At 48.3% G+C, this 17,195-nt stretch overlaps 1 protein-coding gene across 6 annotated transcripts in view; it reads left to right on the forward strand.

The window, feature by feature from the left end:
• Positions 1 to 332: 332 nt before the first annotated feature.
• FLNB (filamin B) overlaps positions 333 to 17,195 on the forward strand; it is a 150,699-nt gene continuing 133,836 nt past the window's right edge. For 4 of the 6 annotated variants that reach the window (XM_047777847.1, XM_047777856.1, XM_047777866.1 and 1 more), the window contains exon 1: positions 340 to 795. In XM_047777847.1, coding sequence (XP_047633803.1) covers positions 504 to 795 — 292 coding nt within the window. In that variant the 5' untranslated portion in view covers positions 340 to 503. Of the gene's footprint in view, positions 796 to 17,195 lie in introns of all 6 variants that reach the window. The other 2 variants (XM_047777889.1, XR_007134493.1) reach the window with 2 other exon arrangements.

Raw genomic sequence — 17,195 nt, forward strand, 5'->3', positions numbered from 1 at the left:
GAAAAAGTACCCTTCTGCACCAACCCCATTCCCTGTGATCCACGCCGCCATCCCTGTCCGTTCCGTCCAGCCCAGGTCCCTACTTCTGCAAGTGCTCTCACTATGGGACCTGGTGACCTTCCTCTTGAGTAGCCAGACATCTCCTGCCTAGCTTTCTTCTGCAGAGGCAATGAGCACCGAGCGCCGGTCCCGGACGCCTTGCAGCTCGCAGGGCGCAGTGCTCATTTGGAGCTGCAGGGGGCAAGCGTGACCCGGGAACTCCCGCCAGAGGGTCGGGACGGGGCGGGGCTTCAGGGGCGGGTCGTCTCAGTGCGCAGGCGCGGGGCCAGACGCCTCGCGCGGCCAGGGACAGGCGGGCGCAGAGCAGTCCCGGCCGCGGCTTTGGTAGCAGCGAGTTCGAGCCCCGCTCCCGCTCCGCTTTGGTTTTCGCTCCCCCGGCCCTTGGGCCTCCCGACGCCAGTCCCCGGCAGCTCACTGCTCATAGCGCTCTCCCCGCCGCCAAGATGCCGGTAACCGAGAAGGATCTGGCGGAGGACGCGCCTTGGAAGAAGATCCAGCAGAACACGTTCACGCGTTGGTGCAACGAGCACCTCAAGTGCGTGAACAAACGCATCGGAAACCTGCAGACCGACCTGAGCGACGGGCTGCGGCTCATCGCGCTGCTGGAGGTGCTTAGCCAGAAGCACATGTACCGCAAGTACCACCAGCGGCCCACCTTCCGCCAGATGCAGCTTGAGAACGTGTCCGTGGCGCTCGAGTTCCTGGACCGTGAGAACATTAAGCTCGTGTCCATCGGTGAGTGCCCTGGCCGAGCCGTGCGCCGGCGTGTACTTCTCGCGCCCCCGCGCGTGCGCCCCTGAGGAGACTGAGGCTCCCTGTCGCGCGCCTCCGCCGCGTCCAGCAGCCACCGGCTGGATGTGGGCACAGAGGCCGGGGTGGGTGGGGGTGAGGACAAAGGGGACCTAGGCCACCTTCCTGCATGCCGTTCCCTGGGGTGCTGTCTTACAGTGATAGTTCCTTGCCGTGCGCCGGGGCCGTGCGCCTTTGGCGGGCGATGGGTTGAGGGTTCATGTTGGGGCCGCGTGGGGGGAGTGCGGGCTGTGGCACTTGGGGTGCCCCTGCGGGAGCTGGAGGACTGGAAACCTCTGGTCGGCAGTCCCCGGGGGTGGGGCCCTAGTCAGATGCTCCCTGGAGCGCTCGCCCAGCTGCGCCCAGGCCGATGCGCTGGGCGGTCGTCTGATGGGCGTTGGCTCGGAGGCCAGGTGCGAAGGCCTTGGGGAGGGAGTGTGCTCCGAAACTGGGGCCCTGCCGCCTAGGTGGAGACGGGGGCCTGGGACCCTCCCTCGCCGTCTCCGGAAGGGGAGCCCGGGGGTGTGGCATTCGCGCTCGCTCTGGCCCCGCGCTGCGAGCTGAGCCAGCTCTCGCCTCTGAAGATTCTCTTGAGAGTCGGCGGCGGTAGCGGCCGCTTGTAGGGAGCTAGTGCGCGCTGTGTGCCAACAGCCTCCTGTTAACTCGGTCCTTACACACCCCGTGAGTTGGGGCGTGTAAGACAAGGGGGTCCAGAGGGTTAACGGGCTTGCCCAGGGCTGTGGAAGTAGAGAGGGTCTAGCCGAGAATTGAAGGAAGCGGGTGACAATTAAAGGAGACTTGGCCTTCCTCTCCCCGCCCTCCCCACACCAGGGTCTTCCTGAGAGGAGGGAGGGAGTTGGCGTTGGGTTCCTCTCCCCCGAGGCTGGGGAGGAGTGATGAGGGTGAGGTCCCCGCTAGGACCAGGGCTAGTACTAGGAGGGCTTCCTGCAGGGTCATAAGGCTGCTGAGGGTGTGGGTTGTAAGGGTAGGAGTCAGGGGTGTGTAGTGTGCGTTTGTGAGTATATGTGCAGTCTGTGCACAGCGTGGTGTGCACATACATTGTATGCATGTTTTGCCAGGTGAGCCTCTTGCCATTGAGCAGCTGGCCCAGGCCTGGGTCTAGGGTCCCTTCTTGAGGAGGCCAGGCCTTCTAGTCACCCCCTGACAGGAAGGAGGGGCATTGGGTGTGACTGCTGGGACTTTCCAGCCTAAAAGGGGTTCCCTCTGGGCTGAGTCTCCTCATCCTCTCCCCTACCCTCCCCCACACCTGTCCTGGCAGGTGGGGCTGCTTCCTGGGCCCAGGCAGCAGCCACCGCCCAGTCAGCCTCTCTCTGGAGGGTGGCTTCCCTGCACAAGGAAGCTGTGTGGCATGCTCTCTTCTTTTGGGGGCCCATCTTCTGTAATGAGGGAAGGGGGAACCTCAGATTTTTCCTGAAATTCTTTCCTTTTCAGAAACCAGCTTTCCCGCTGAGGAATCTCCAGGGCTACAGGGCTCAACTTGGATCCCTTGTTCTTTGCCTGAAAAATGTGTATTTATTTAATTAACTGAACAAAGAAACTTAAAGTAAACCAGGAGTATCCAAACATGCATGGCAAGAAATCTTAAAAACCAAAACAAATATCAGACCACAGCACCAGAAAATCCTGGACTGCCCACTTTACCAACTGTTGACAGAGTCTGCAGCTGCCTCCTGCATGGCTTCCCTTTGGTGCCCTGAAATTGAGGGTCTCATTCTAGAGTTTGTCTGGTCCCTTACATGTTTCTACTTGATCCTTGTGATTTTCATTCCTGAACCCACCCAGGCCATAGCTTCTTCCCTTTTTCTGACATTCCAGGGTTAGCCTCCCCTTCCCCAGTTGTGGCCTGTGGATTGTTGGCAGCTTCTTGCTATGGACCTCTTCCCACCACAATTTATATTGTTTTATTTTATTTTCTCCTTTTATTTATTTATTTATTTATTTATTTTTGTCTTTTGGACTACACCTGCGGCATATGGAGGTTTCCAGGCTAGGGGTTTAATCAGAGCCATTGCTGCCAGCCTACGCCAGAGCCACAGAAACGCCAGATCATTAACCCACTGAGCGAGACCAGGGATCGAACCCTCAGTCTCATGGTTCCTAGTCAGATTCATTTCTGCTGTGCCATGATGGGAACTCCTATTTTCTCCTTTTAAATGATTTCTTGGATCCTATTCCCCAGAGTGGCATTCCTGGGTCAAAGGGTGTGACCATTTATGACTCCTATCATTGGCTGCCTAGTTAGTTGTTCTCCAGAAAGATCTTCCAACAAACAGGTTTTCCAGCCTCTGGAGGCCGAGAAAGACTTGCCAAGTGCCAGGACTCCTAAGAGGGTAATGCCTGAGGCCTCTTCCCTGGGGCTGTGCTGGGTAAAGGCCCTTCAGAAAAAAATTCACATCCAGGTGGACCTCAGTTCAGGCATTCAGTGCTTATGCTATGTTGCATTGTGCTGACAAGGATAGGAGCTCCCGTTTGGGGGCAGCTTCTAGGCCTTTAGTATGTTCCATTGATTACTTCATTGAATCACCTCCAGTTCTGGTTTCTTTGTCTTTATTTGCTTTCGGCAAGTCCCTGGAAGGGTTAAGGCCTGGCCCCAATCCTGGCCAAGTGCTTAGAAAATGGTTGTTGTTATTGCCTTGGTTGTTGTTAGTATTATTACATCTTTTTAAAGTTGGGGAAAAAGGAGTGAAGTCACTTGTGGAGGTCACCCAGCTGGTAAGTGTTGATGGGAACCCAGCTGTGCTGAGTTGTTGAAATTGGTCCTTAACTGACCTACCTTTCAGTATCAGAAATGAGTAAAATACAGCCCCTCTCTCCTTACCAGAAAGCTCATGGGAACACTAGGTTTTGCAAGTCTGGAATGTTGGGGTTGTGTTTAGATATCCACACTTTGAGCGAGGCTTTATTACGTGAGGAGCGAAATTAATCCTCTGAACTCTGATGAGGGTCCATGAGATGAGTGTCATGTCAGGAGGTGAGCAGGATCAGTTGCATCTTGCATGTTGTGTGGAGGGGATGGCTGCCCTGTCTTCACTGTTTTTTTTTGCTTTGTTTTTTTTTTTTTTTTTTTTTTTTGAGATTTCCTGCTACCCTCTGGATATCATTTCACTCCATAATCTGTGGAGGTATCTGAATGAATATAGGGTTTTGTATATTTTGGATAACTCCCAACAATGTATGTTGTGGGAATCCTTAGAGTTGTGTATAGGCGCCAGCTATGAGACATGAAGTGGTCAAAGGCTGCCAGAGCACTGTGGCTTTTCTGCCTAAAATTCACCGAAAGAAAGCCCTGGCTGTTCATGTTAGTGATTCCTTGTAAGGTGGGCCCATCCTAGGCTCCATCCCAAACTTGAAGCACTCATTCTTATACCCAGGGCAGTTCATAGTGAGGCCTCAGCATATTCAATTCTAGTTGTCTGCCAGGAGCTGGCAGTTTTATTTACTTGTTTTTCCAAAAGCCTTTCCGACACTGGGCAACCCAGCCAACTTGGAGAAAAAGGGGACTTCTAGCCCAAGAATGACAACCAAGGCTGCCTAGAAGTTTGGGTAGCGTGTTTTGGTTTGATCCTTTACAAAAAAGGAATTCTTTCCTTTTTAGAGGATGTGGTCTGACCCTGATGTTTACTTAAGGTGCCTGTGCCAGGCCAGCGCCCCAGAGCAGGCGGGGTGCCTGTTCCCAAGACCTTGGGTCACTGGGCAGAGTTTCCAGGGTGGTGGGTCACCGAGCCACTCACCCTGTTTTCCTTCCCATTTTCACACCCCCACCAAAATGATGCACAAAGAATCCTAAATTCTGCCCTTTCCTATTTAGCAAATGCATGAGTATCTTTTAGGCACTGTAGTTCACATCCAGAGAATGCTTAAAAAGTAGCAAAGTAGCAGGCTTTGTCAGAATTAACAAGTTCTGGACCATTTGTAACATAGTAACAAATCAGTATGCTAGTTAAGAGCTAGGATTCTTAGAATCCTACTTGCTACTAAGTAGCTATTAAGAAACTTCTGTGCCTTGGTTTCCTTATCACTTAAATGGGGATAATAACTACCCCCTTAAAAGGTTGCTGTAAAAACTAAACAAGTTAATATTTTTTAAAGTGCTTGGAACAGTTGGTGGCACATAGTTGGTGCTGTGTGTTTGTTAAATAAGATGCTGTCCAGTGATATTCTCAAAAGTCATGCTGGAGGGTTTGCACGCTGAAAGGATATTTAAAATTGGCACCACACTGGGGAGACCAGCTTGATTGGCTAATGTTGATTCTACTTGCTATAATCACATTCTGGACTGCCCAGAGGGTGTCCACTCCTTGGAAGGGGGTGACCCTTGGTTATGTTATGGCTGCCTCTAGGGTGCATTCACACCAGCTTTGTTTCTGAGAGCTGGCCGGGAGCTCAGAGCGGCTGGTCATTCCAACCTCCCACTCGTTCAGGAATCTATGGGCCAAATCATTTCCAGATGGCAGTTGGGCCTCTGCAGGCTCCTCCAGCAATGGTGGGGCCAGCGTGCCAGTCAGCAGCTGCCTTTATTCTTGGAGAGTCTGTGCTGAAGGAGAGCTTTGATTTGGAGCCAAATTATGTCTCCTGGACACTATCTCCCAGCCCCCCACCCAGGGAGGGGCGTCCTGGTTCTTTGCTGTGAGGCTGTGTCATAGGTTAGTTAAGGATGGCTGCCTTGTTCCTTGGGCAGCAGAAGCTCAGGTTCGGAGTCTTCGGGCCCTGCCTTCATGGCTCCATGGCCAGGGTACCACGTCATCCTGTTTTCTCTATAAGTGGCCTTCAGGTCAGCACATAATCTAAAGCTAGTCTAGCCTGAAGCTAGAGTGCTGGGATTCTAATCCCCATTCTTCCCCCTAACTACTGTGCAACTCTGGTCTACTGTGTTAACCTTTCTGAGCCTCAGTTTCCCCATGTGTAATGCAGAGAGCATTAGATTTGATTTGGGTAAGTTATAGCATAAGGCTAGCACTGTCATTATTAATATGGTGTGGACTTTGTCTTGTCTTCTACCTAATCGCTGGCTAATCCTGCTACTGTCACGTGGTCTGTTAGCTCTTCCCTTCCCCCCAGCTTGGAACCTGTGATGAAGATCCCTCAAGATCCTTCCTTGTTTCCTTTCCTCATTCAACAAATGTATGAAGGACCAACTCTGAGCCAGGCTCACTGCTAGGGCCATGGGAATATTGAGAGTTATGTCCCCAGCATGCCTTACTGCTCAGCAGAGAGGAGGGATAAGTCACCAAGGCGTGTCCTCCAACCTTCAGACACAAAGATCACTGGGGACTTCATTTAAAATGTTTGTCTGTTAGGGTGCTTATACCCTATTTCAAGGCCTCTCAGGACCTGCAGTTCTACATTTCATTTTTCTTTTTTTTTCCCTATTGTTATTATTCTGCATTTAGTTTTCATCTTTAATTATACTCTGTTAAAGGGGTAGACCTATAATTATAACTCCTTCCCCCACCAAGTTGAACCAAATGAATAAATCCAATGGAATGAGCCATTTCCATCTAAATGCATGCTATTTCCTGCTCTTACAAACATTAAAACTGCCTTTCATGACGTTCTCCTATAAGCCATTTTACATTACTGTTGTAAATCTAGTTATTCATTAAACGTGTTCAATAATCACCACATTGACTCAGGTTATTGTGTGATAAACAGCACTTTCCTCTTTTGGGGCTTGGAAAGTGGCCTTGTATTTTTAAGGTGTCTGGCTCACTTTTCTGGGAAATTGAGTCCCTGGTCTAGGAAGAGAGTATCTCGTTTTGACAGAGCGACTGACTTCCTTCCCTCATCATCAAAACCTGGCACAGGTAGACAGCTTGGCAAGGAGGATAGTTGTCTTCTTCTGCATATTCTTTTGCAATTCTTGGTACGCAGAATGTCCATGATGATGCCATTCGTGCGTCAAATGTGAGGGTGTGCACATGCATCCTCTAACATAATGTCTACTGCTTTATGTCCCAATGCCTACTGTCGGCCAAGCATTGTCCTAAGTGCCTTCCCTTATGAATCCTGCAGATGGAGTGGCTTTATTTCTATTTCTAATTTACAGATGAAAAAGCTGAGGCTGAGATCTCAATTCACATGCCAAGGCAAGATGCTTGCCTGCATTAAGCTGTACAGTTGTTTTATGTCAAAGTTGGGTTCACACTTGTAAAGTGAGATATATTGTAGCAAGAGTCTTTCTATTGCTTTAGTCCTGTTCATTTTTATTTTGCTTGAAACTTTAATCATTTGAGCTTGATTAACGTGAAATTGAAATTTCCTTCTACAAAACACAGCTTTTGGGGGCTCATGTTTGAGCTTTAATGGGGGGCTTTAATGGGGTGGGGGGGCTTCTTTCCAGTTCTGGAGAAAATTCTCTGATTCTTTCTCAGGGGCAGTGATTTCACTGCAGGTCTGGACTGCAGGGAGCAGCTGAAGGCTGCTTTGGGGAGCCAGGCAGGACTTTCTTTGTGAGGCCTGCAAGCCAGAGGCGGGGAGGTGTCCCTGGAATTCCTCCTAGTTGCAGTCCTGTGGAGCTCGCAGTGCCCACCACTTGTGCAGGTGGGTGGGGTTAGTTCGTTGAGACCTGGCTGTGCTGGGAGATCCTCGGTGACAGTTGCCATTGGCACAGATGTGCTCTGTCAGCAATGACCTCACCCATGTCCTTTCCTTCTGCTACCTGTAAACATTAACTGGCAGGAGGGTGTGTTGGGTGGTGCTTGCTGCTGAGCAGAACCTTTCTTTCCTGGCTGGCACTCAGCCTTTGTCAGTCTGGCAGTCCTGGCACAAGCAGCTGGCGGCTCCCTGCTCATGTTCAAGGAGGCTTGTGGGCAGGCATCTTGCTGTGCACCACGGCACCTATCTGTATGCTCCAGAGCTGAACTGGTGTCCCCAAGGGCTTCTGCTGCACAGCTCCTGAGAGAGAAAGCTGGTCTGGCTCAGCCTCCCCAGAAATCGCAGGGCTGGCTTGTTGAAAGGTCTGGGCGTTAACACAACACTCCTGTTCTCCCTCTCTGAGGGCCCTTTATGCTGGCATGAATTCCTTTTCTCATGGAGATCTGAAAGCTCTTTTGACTAAATGGGTCACCTTTCTGGGTATTTTCATAAGGCTGGTCAGCTTTTGCCATGCCAGACAACTTTTCTGGAATTTCCGTTCAGATATAAAGGCGACCAAAGAGGTTGAAATTATTTGGAACCCAGTGTGGAATTTTGGCTTTCGAGCTATAGGGAAATGGGTGGGGTTTGTGGCGAGGACTATGTAAATTTGCTGCGGCCCATAAATTCAGATTTTAAGATTAAAAGAGGCGAGCAGGAGTCAGCTTTCCTTTGACAAACAGGAGTGCTGCTGCCTTTGGCCTCATGGTGCTTGTGACCCAGGCAGAGGCAAGCCTCCTGGGTAGTCTGGGGTATCAAAGGATTCTCAGTGGCTAAAATAAGATTCTGCCATCTCCTCTGCAACCTCCAAGAAAATAATCAAGTTCTTATCATGCTGGTACTGCACTGCTTGTATGCACCTCCCTGAAGAGATTTATCAGATATTCTGAGGGAACAAGAATTATTTAGCATTCCACAGCCTGCTGGGATCATGGCTCAGCCTGGTGTTTCTTGCTCAAGAACAAAGATACTGTTTCCTTGGTTGGGTGAAGTAGGCCAGAGGTGGGGGACCAGGCATTGCTGCCCCAGGAGACCTCAGGTAGTGAGGCCTTGGGGCTCAGACCTTAAAGGCCCTTGTGACTTGGCAGTTCTGTATATAAGATTCCTTGTTAGAAGAGGTAAAGGCTGGAAGACCAAGGATATGCTGCTTGGGGTGGGGGGTGGGGGAGCTTGGGCTCTGTGTGGCTTCCAGCCATGGTAGGGTGGGGTACAGGCAGAAACCAGAAAGTGTTCTAGGAGAAGGGGCCTTGGTGGATCCTGGCTTGCAAGCATCTGGGCAGTGGATTGTCACATTCCTCATCTTCACTAAAAGGAGGCAAGCTGGCATCTGGGAAATGCCTCTCCTGCTGGGGAATCCTTTATAGGAAGTGAGCTAGGTGTCACATTACACTTCCTGTGGGGCTTGCATTTCTTGCCTTAATTGCCTCTCCTATCCCTTTTCTGGGCACTTTTGTTTGGCAGCCACTGGGAGTCACATCCAAGGTTGGAGGGCATGAGGCCCTCTCCTGGACACTCGTGGCTCTCCCCACCGCCCCAGGGCCATGGCTTGATGAGCTGTATTGATCTTCTAACTTGCCTGTCTTGTTCTGCCACTGGCTCACACGACTGTTCCAAAGGCAGGCAGTGTCTCTTGTTCAACTCTGGGGCTCTGAACTTGGCACTTAGGAGGAATATAATAAGTAATTTATCGAATAAATAAACAGTCTCTAGCATAGTAGGTTGAATAATAACTGGTACATTGTCTTGTTTACAATACATTTGCTTCCAAGAAATGCAAAATAGTTGTCCTTTGTAGCCTATAGAGAAATGGGAATTATGTGCAGTGGGCAGCTGGGTCTAGGGTTCCAGTAGAACACCTTGTTTTGTTTTCTTATTAACAGGGAATATATATTGCCTACCAGTACCAGACATTGTGATTAATGCCTTTCAATTATAGCTAAATGAAACCTCTTTGCGACTCTGAGCTGTAGTTATTTCAATAACCCCCATTATTGCAGACGAGGAAACTGAGGCATGCCCAGATCAGCCAGTGAGAATGTGGCAGACTATGATTCAAACTCTGCCCTGGGGTTTTAATCCCCAAAGGAATGCAGTCAGCTCAGTGTGTCTTTGAAATTCACTTCTTCTTTTTTTTTTTTTTGGTCTTTTTGCTATTTCTTGGGCCACTCCCGCGGCATATGGAGGTTCCCAGGCTAGGGGTCGAATTGGAGCCATAGCCACCGGCCTATGCCAGAGCCACAGCAATGCGGGATTCGAGCCACGTCTACAACCTACACCACAGTTCACCACAACACCAGATCCTTAACCCACTGAGTGAGGCCAGGGCTCAAACCCACAACCTCCTGGTTCCTAGTGGGATTCGTTAACCACTGAGCCATGACGGGAACTCCATAATAAGTTTGGTTTTTTTTTTTTAAATACTAAAAAGTTACATTTGTAGTTCTTTGTAAAACTAAAAAGTTTGCAAGAACATAGAGAACTTACAAAGAAACATATTCCCTTTTGGTCAAAATGGGGAAGAGGGAGATGTGTTTTCTTAGGAGAAAGAGCCTATGGACTGGTGGAAACGTTTTGTGAAATCATTTTGGTCATACTGATGGTTGTAACAAGATTCATGCTTGAGTGAATGCTGAGCTGTGGCCAGTATTAAAATTGGAAACTCATCATGGCTTGCAAGTCTCCCTTCGTCTAGAAATATGTTTTGGTCAACCATGGAGTGGGGCTATTCCAGCCACTTCTGTCTCTTAAAAGTTTTTAGGACCAACTTTTATTGGAACCACCAGGACCTCTTAATAGTAGTTGTTATCTTTGGTTACATTGTGACCTTCCCTCATGGTTAGCCCAGCACAGAAACTCCTTTACCTTTTAGTGGCTTAGCTCCACTGGCAGTTGAAATATGTCTCAAATGTGCCCCTAACAATGTGGTTGGACAACTTGGTTAACCCCTGCCTGCCTGAAGTCTTAGGGGTTTTTTGGAAAGATGATTTTCTCAATAGCCCTTAGGACACCAGACCCATGGAATCATCCTGTCTTGGTCTTGTGTGAGGCAAAGGAGATAGAATGTAAACCACTTTCAATACAGATTGAGCCATTTCCTGAGGGTGCTTAAGAGTATGGGTCAGTTAGACCACTGGGAGATTTGGGGCAAGTTGCTTCACAACTCCCAGGTTCTGTGCCCTCAGCTACATTCCATTTCACTCTTGGTATTATTGACGATAAATGATAGAATCCCTATAAAGCACTTGCGGTAGCCCTTGGCAGACGTTAAGTGCCCCATAAGTGGTGGTCATTGCCTTCATCCCTTTTCCCCCTTCTAATTCCTGGGCCTGTGGTGGCCCCTTCAGCTTGGAGGAAGCGGTGACCTAATTATCTTATAAAGGGAAAGGTAGGTGGGAATATATTCAGAAACTGATCAGATGCCTCTTACCTAATGGGCTGTTTTCAGAAGAATCGCCTGGGTTTTTGAGGGTAGGCACCGTGGGCCAGTAGCGTTTCCTGGTCTTCCTTCCAAGCTTCCTTTAAGGGTAGAAAACAGGTGCCAAATGTTATTAACATCTTCTCCCACTTTCTCTTTCTCCCTATTTGACTAATGGAGTTTTTTTGGTTGTTGTTTTTGTTTTTTTAACCAATATCCTTTGCCTGCCTGACTTTCCTTTCTTCCCCCTTCCCCCATTTTTTCTTTCATCCTTCTTTTTTGCCTCTTTTAGAATGTCCTTTATTCCCATTTCCTTCTTCCCTGATGTTTTCATGGAAGCAGCTGTAACATCCAGGTGATGTGCTTGCAAAGGGGCCCAAGTCTTGGCTCTGCCCCTTGAGAGCTGGCTGAGCCCAGTTCGCCATTCTGCCTCTGGGAGCCCATCTTTCCTGTTCAAAATGTGATAATAAAATGCTCTGAGTTCCAGGGTTTAAAGAGAAAGTGCATCTCAAGCCCTTAGCACCACGCCTCTTCATAGGAAAGTGCTTAGTAAATGCCAGCTGCTGCTATTGCAGTGTTAGCATTGGGTGATTACTGTGAAGCCCCACCCCTCCCACTTTCCCTTTTCTGGCCTTAATCCAAAAGGATGAAGAGAGCAACCATGCTGGAGGTGAGACTGTGCTGACTGCCTTGGGTACTTTCAGTCTGGAATCAAGCAGGGTATATACCAGCTGCTTCCCCACTGCTCCTAATCTCACTCCTCCAGTCTGCCCTGGCCACCACCTTCTCTCCTTTTTAGCTCTGGCCCTTTGAAATCTGGGTTTATGGTGGGGCTGCCCAGGGTGTGGTCTTTTTAGGGCCGAACCCATGGCATGTGGAGGTTCCTAGGCTAGGGGTCGAATCGAAGCTGTAGCCCCTGGCCTACGCCGACAGGGACAGCAATGCCATGTCCGAGCTGCATCTGTGACCTACACCACAACTCACAGCAATGCTGGATCCTTAACCCGCTGATCAAGGCCAAGGATCGAACCTACCTCCTCATGGATGCTAGTCAGATTCGTTTCTGCTGAGCCACCACAGGAACTCTAATCTCTTGTCACAGAGCTGGTGACAACATTTTTATAGTAGTGCTTGGAAAGTGGACTCCTGGGGTCACACCATCCTGTACAGACAGCATCAAGGTTGCTGAGCTACAGTGAAGGTGGCAGGCAACAGCAGATTCTGTGGCTCCTGAGAACAGAGGTATGTGGGAGGTTGGGGGCAGACATCATTCTTTGTCCTTTTTAGGGATATGCTGGTCTTTGCCCAGACAGGGAATCTGTGTGTGATGTCACTACCTTCTTGCCCCAGTTGCCACTTGAGCATAGTCACCCTGCTGTGTCCTTGCTTGGGCCATATTTCTAATACTGCAGCCTTTTAGGGGAGTTTCATTGTTATGTCATCTTTTGTTGGGAGCAGGGAACATCCAGCACCTTTGCCAAAGGTAGAATTTGTGGGGGTTTTACTTGAGTGAGTGACTAATGTGGATTTTATGTTTTAATGATGGGAAGATATTAGTCAGCCTGGGTGCTGTTTCCATGGGACAGAGCAAAAATTTAAACCATTACACAATGGCTTTTGTTTCACTAGCTATTAAAGTTGACCATCAGTTAGGCGTTATCAGTAAGATCAGCAGGTGTTAACCCACTGTGCTTCTAGAGACCAGTTTCTGGTCCTGGGAAAGGCCCAGAGCAAGCTGAATTTGGCAGGATTTCAGATCCCGGAAAGATGGCAGGACCCAGATAGTTGGATTGTAGTCCAGGCCTGCATCTTTCATCACTGGGGCCTTCTAGAGGGCTTACCTCCCTCTCTCAGCATGTTTTGCCCATCTGTGAAATGGGAGAGCTGGCCTAGGTCTGTGTTTCCCCAAATTCAGTCATTTGTAAAGGAATCACCTTTATTATTTTTGCCGTATCTCATGGCTCTTTCATTTTCACTCATCACCCTGCAGTTGACTCACTTGTAAAACAGATGTTTTTAAAAAGGACACTTTGTGTCAGTCACTATCATAATGGAAAAGCAGTGTCACTAGGTAAATCGAAGGTAACCATAAATAAAGCCAAAACAGTGTTATTAAATCCCAGCTGGTGCAGTTGCCTCTTCTCAGCAGGAGGCCTGCTCTTTTGGTTAAAAGGAAAATTAGCTAGAGATGGAGAGGTGTTCAAAGCAACCTACAGGCACACTGAGCCTTTCTTCTTGACCTACTCAGAAGGGTTGAGAAAGAATTGGAAGAAGAATAAAGTTTTCTCTGTGATGCAAAGGCACTGACTGACAGAGCGTCACTGCTAGCTCAGAGTAGTATGTATAGATGCTCTGTTCCCCACATGTTTTTGGAGCCTTTACAGCATGCTAGCCCCTAGGAGCACAGGGGGATTGGGACTCCAGGCATCCAGTGGGAGAGGCAGTCATAGGAATAGGTTGACTGTAAATGAAGGACAGAACAGGCTTCCAGTACAGTTAAAAAACCACAGATTTACATCTGTGATGGGCATAGGGGTCTTTTACAAATGAGTTGAGAAAATGATTTTTTTCTTGAGTTTTTTTTTTTGAAATGAGCAATAAACCTATTTCAGCCCAGAATGATTCTAGAGAAACTAAATATATTAAAATTGTATCATTGTTCTTACAGTGTTACAGTAATAATCCATCTTAACCCTTTATATAATGGTAACCAACTTTTCCTCCCTAGAGCCTGATTTGAGTTAGACCTCTCTTGGAGTCCAAGTCAATTGTAAATAGATGTGATAAAACAAAATGGCCTGATGTACTCTTAGTAACACCCCCCCCCCCACATTAGTATGTCCTGTAGCTTCTGCAAAGCAAGATAGACACCAAGATTGGATCTCTAAATTACCTCAGGCTAGTCTCCAGGAATGAATGGTATGCTCTGAAATAGTAGGGTATGAGGCTGAGTCTGATTTTTGTCCTTCAGCTAGCCCAGGGCACTGCCTGCTTCCTTAGGGTTTCTGGGAGGTGGGTAAGAGTGAGGATTTGGGGAGTCCCCTGGTGACCTAGTGGGTTGAGGATCCAGCATTGTTACTACTGTGGTGTTCTGGAACTTCCGCATGCCTCTGGTGTGTCCAAAAACAAACCACCCCCCCCCCCCCCATTTCAAGAAGAAGGAAATGATAGAAAATGTGGGAACCTGCAGAGATATATAGAACTGTAAATAAGAGTTAACTTTATGGAAGTTCCCATTGTGGCACAGCAGAAATGAACCCAATTAGTATCCATGAGGATGCAGGTTCGATCCCTGGCCTTGTTCAGTGGGTTAAGGATCCAGCGTTGCCAAGAGCTGTGGTGTGGGTCCAAGACACGGCTCAGATCTGGTGTTGCTAAGGCTGTGGCGTAGGCTGGCAGCTGCAACTCTGATTGGACCCCTAGCGTGGGAATTTCCGTATGCCATGGGTGTAGCCCTTAAAAAAAAAAAAAGTTAATTTTTAAAAAAGCACAAGAATTTGGCAGTCAGGCAGCTCTGAAGTTGAATCTGAGATTTACTATGTGACGTACAATTGAATTACATGGTTTCTCTGAGCCCCAGTGCTCAGTGTTCTCACCTGTAAACTGTGGATAATCATAGTTTCTACCTGCAAGAGTGGGTGTGATGACTTACTGAGCTAAATTTTGTAACTTACTTGTCACATGGGAAGTACTAGGAAAGTGCTAACAGGTAATCCCATACTTTTTTGATTGAAAGGGTCAGGCTGGCAGTGAGTGAGGTGAAGGGGGATGTCAGATTTGGGGTTTAGTTAGATCATGCTTGTTGGCATTAGGCCGTTCAGAAGGAGTATGGGGTTTGGGACAAATGGTGCCGTGACCCCTAAAACATTGTGTGCGGGTCGAATATAGAGGAAATGGACAGTAAGAAGAGCCCTCAAGGGGAAGGTGGAGCATTTAGAATCCTTTAAGCTGCGAGGAATGGGACCCCAAACTGGCCCACTTACAAGGAAATTGACTCAGGCTGGCAAGTCTGGACAGAGTGGGTTGTGGATTTCTGGGATGCAGTGCCTCAGTGATGTCATCTCCGACCCAGCTTCTTTGGGTTTCTGCTCTCTTGGTTTCATTGGTTCTAAGGCATATTCACCTCATAGCAGAGATTTCTTCCTGTGAGACAGTTCCTAGGGGTTGCCCATGAGCCAAGAGCAACTTTCCCAGAAGCTGTCAACAGAGCCCTCCTTTTGTCTCATGGGCCTAAATTAGATCACGTGGCTATTTTTGAACCAGTGTCTGGCAAGTGGGGGTGGATTGCCCTCAGACCTTGAGGCCTGTTCCAGAGTTGAGGGTAGAGTCACTTCCTTGAAGGTGCACAGATCCTGTTGGGAGGGGTAGGTCCAGACTCCTGTCAGAACTCTTCCAGGAGGGGCAAAGGGGCTGGATGCTGGGTGGTCCGGTTATAGGGAATGGCATCAGAAAAGGGGATAGACTTGCTTGGGGGGCAGGAGGAGTGAGATGGAGAAGGTGTGTGTCTTATTCCACAGGCTTTTTCTTTCATCTCTCTGTCTACCTCCCCAGCTCTGTTGTTTCATATCCAGGGACCATGCCCATACCCTGCTCTCCCTTCCCCTCCCCACCAGGCCCCTTTGGTATGCCTGTCTCCTTCTGCAAGACCTCCTCCTCCAGGCAGATTTATGGCAGGAATCCTGCTGATCATATATCATTTATAAAATATAAATAATTTGTAAAGCATTTGTTGGCTTTTCCTAGTTAGGAATGCTATATGCTTTTGCTTAGAAATGGGAAAATTGCATAAAAACAATAAAAAAGGAAAAATTAGGAGTTCCCATCGTGGCTCAGTGGTTAACGAGTCCAACTAGGAACATGAGGTTGCAGGTTCGATCCCTGGTCTCGCTCAGTAGGTTAAGGGTCCAGTGTTGCCGTGAGCTGTGGGGTAGGTCGCAGATGCAGCTTGGATCCCGTGTTGCTGTGGCTGTGGTGTAGGCTGGCAGCTGTGGCTCTGATAGACCCCTGGCCTGGGAACCTCCATGTGCCACCAGAGTGGCCCTGGAAAAGGCAAAAATACAAAAAAAAAAAAAGGAAAATTGCTTATAATCTCACTGTCCATAGATAATCAAAGAACTATTAACATTCCCTTCTAGTTTTCTCAACATGTGTGTATATAGCATATTACAAATAGCTTAGGAGCCAGACTGGGTGTAATTTTGTATTCCATCATTTGATGATATTTCTTTGTCATCAAGTATCACTTAAAAACTTCTTATCACATTCCATCATAAATGGCATAGCCTTTAAAAAAATTATGTCAATAAAAATGGAATACAGAGCAATGAAAGCGAATAAACTAAAACTATAATTAGTTTGGGTTCTCCTGAGAATGGGCTGGACACAAGCACCTGCACCTGGGTGGAGATGCCTTTTTGAGGGGAGGTGATCTCAGGAGGAGGTAGGAAGGAGAGATAGAGAGTGAGACAGGAAAAGAGGAGAAAACAATATTAAGGTCAGTGCTGCGTAGTGAGAAGTATACAGACTGCTTCTAGACTTGTCCTCCTGGAGAAGGACAGGAAGCTGGAGACCCACCAGCTTTTCTCCATCCCATTCATGATGGAGGCCTGAATTCCTTTGAACTTCCAGGCTGGGTGCCCACACATGCCAGGTCTGGTGGGGCACAAAGGGAAAAGAAGAGGCATGTGCTTGAGTAGGTTGGCAGTCCCGGGAGGAGATTTGAGTTGAGACAGAGCTGCCTACTGTATCTGTGGCTGAAATCAGACATGGGCCAAGGGGATGGCCATAGGCGTCAACAGCCTCTCCGAGCATGTCACCCTGAATCAATTTTACAATGTTGGGAAGAAAAGGCAAATTGCAGAAAGAAACATATTCTGTCATACTGTTTATAAAAAGCTTCAAGTATGTAATAGACATATAGATTTGTTCATGAGAATGATCATCACCAAACCTTGGGTAGTAGTTGCCTGGGGTAGGAGAGGAAAAGTGTGCTGTCATGAAGGGTTGCACGGGGGTGGGGGTAGGGGTGGGGGGTGGGATGGGGAGCGGGGTCGGGGTGTGCTTTCGACTCTATGTAACATTTTATTACTTCAGTTGCGTAGTGGTTGTATTGTTCTCCCTTTCTTTGTGTGTGTGTGAGAGAGAAATATTTCCCTTTTATACTTTGAATGCTGGCACAGTGCATTGTTGAAATTGATCAAGGGGGAGTTCCTTCTATGGTGCAGTAGGTTAAGAATCTGACTGCAGTGGCTCGGGTTGTTACAGAGGTGCAGGTTTG

Source organism: Phacochoerus africanus, chromosome 1 (genome assembly GCF_016906955.1).
Source record: "Phacochoerus africanus isolate WHEZ1 chromosome 1, ROS_Pafr_v1, whole genome shotgun sequence".
Lineage (NCBI taxonomy): Eukaryota > Metazoa > Chordata > Mammalia > Artiodactyla > Suidae > Phacochoerus > Phacochoerus africanus.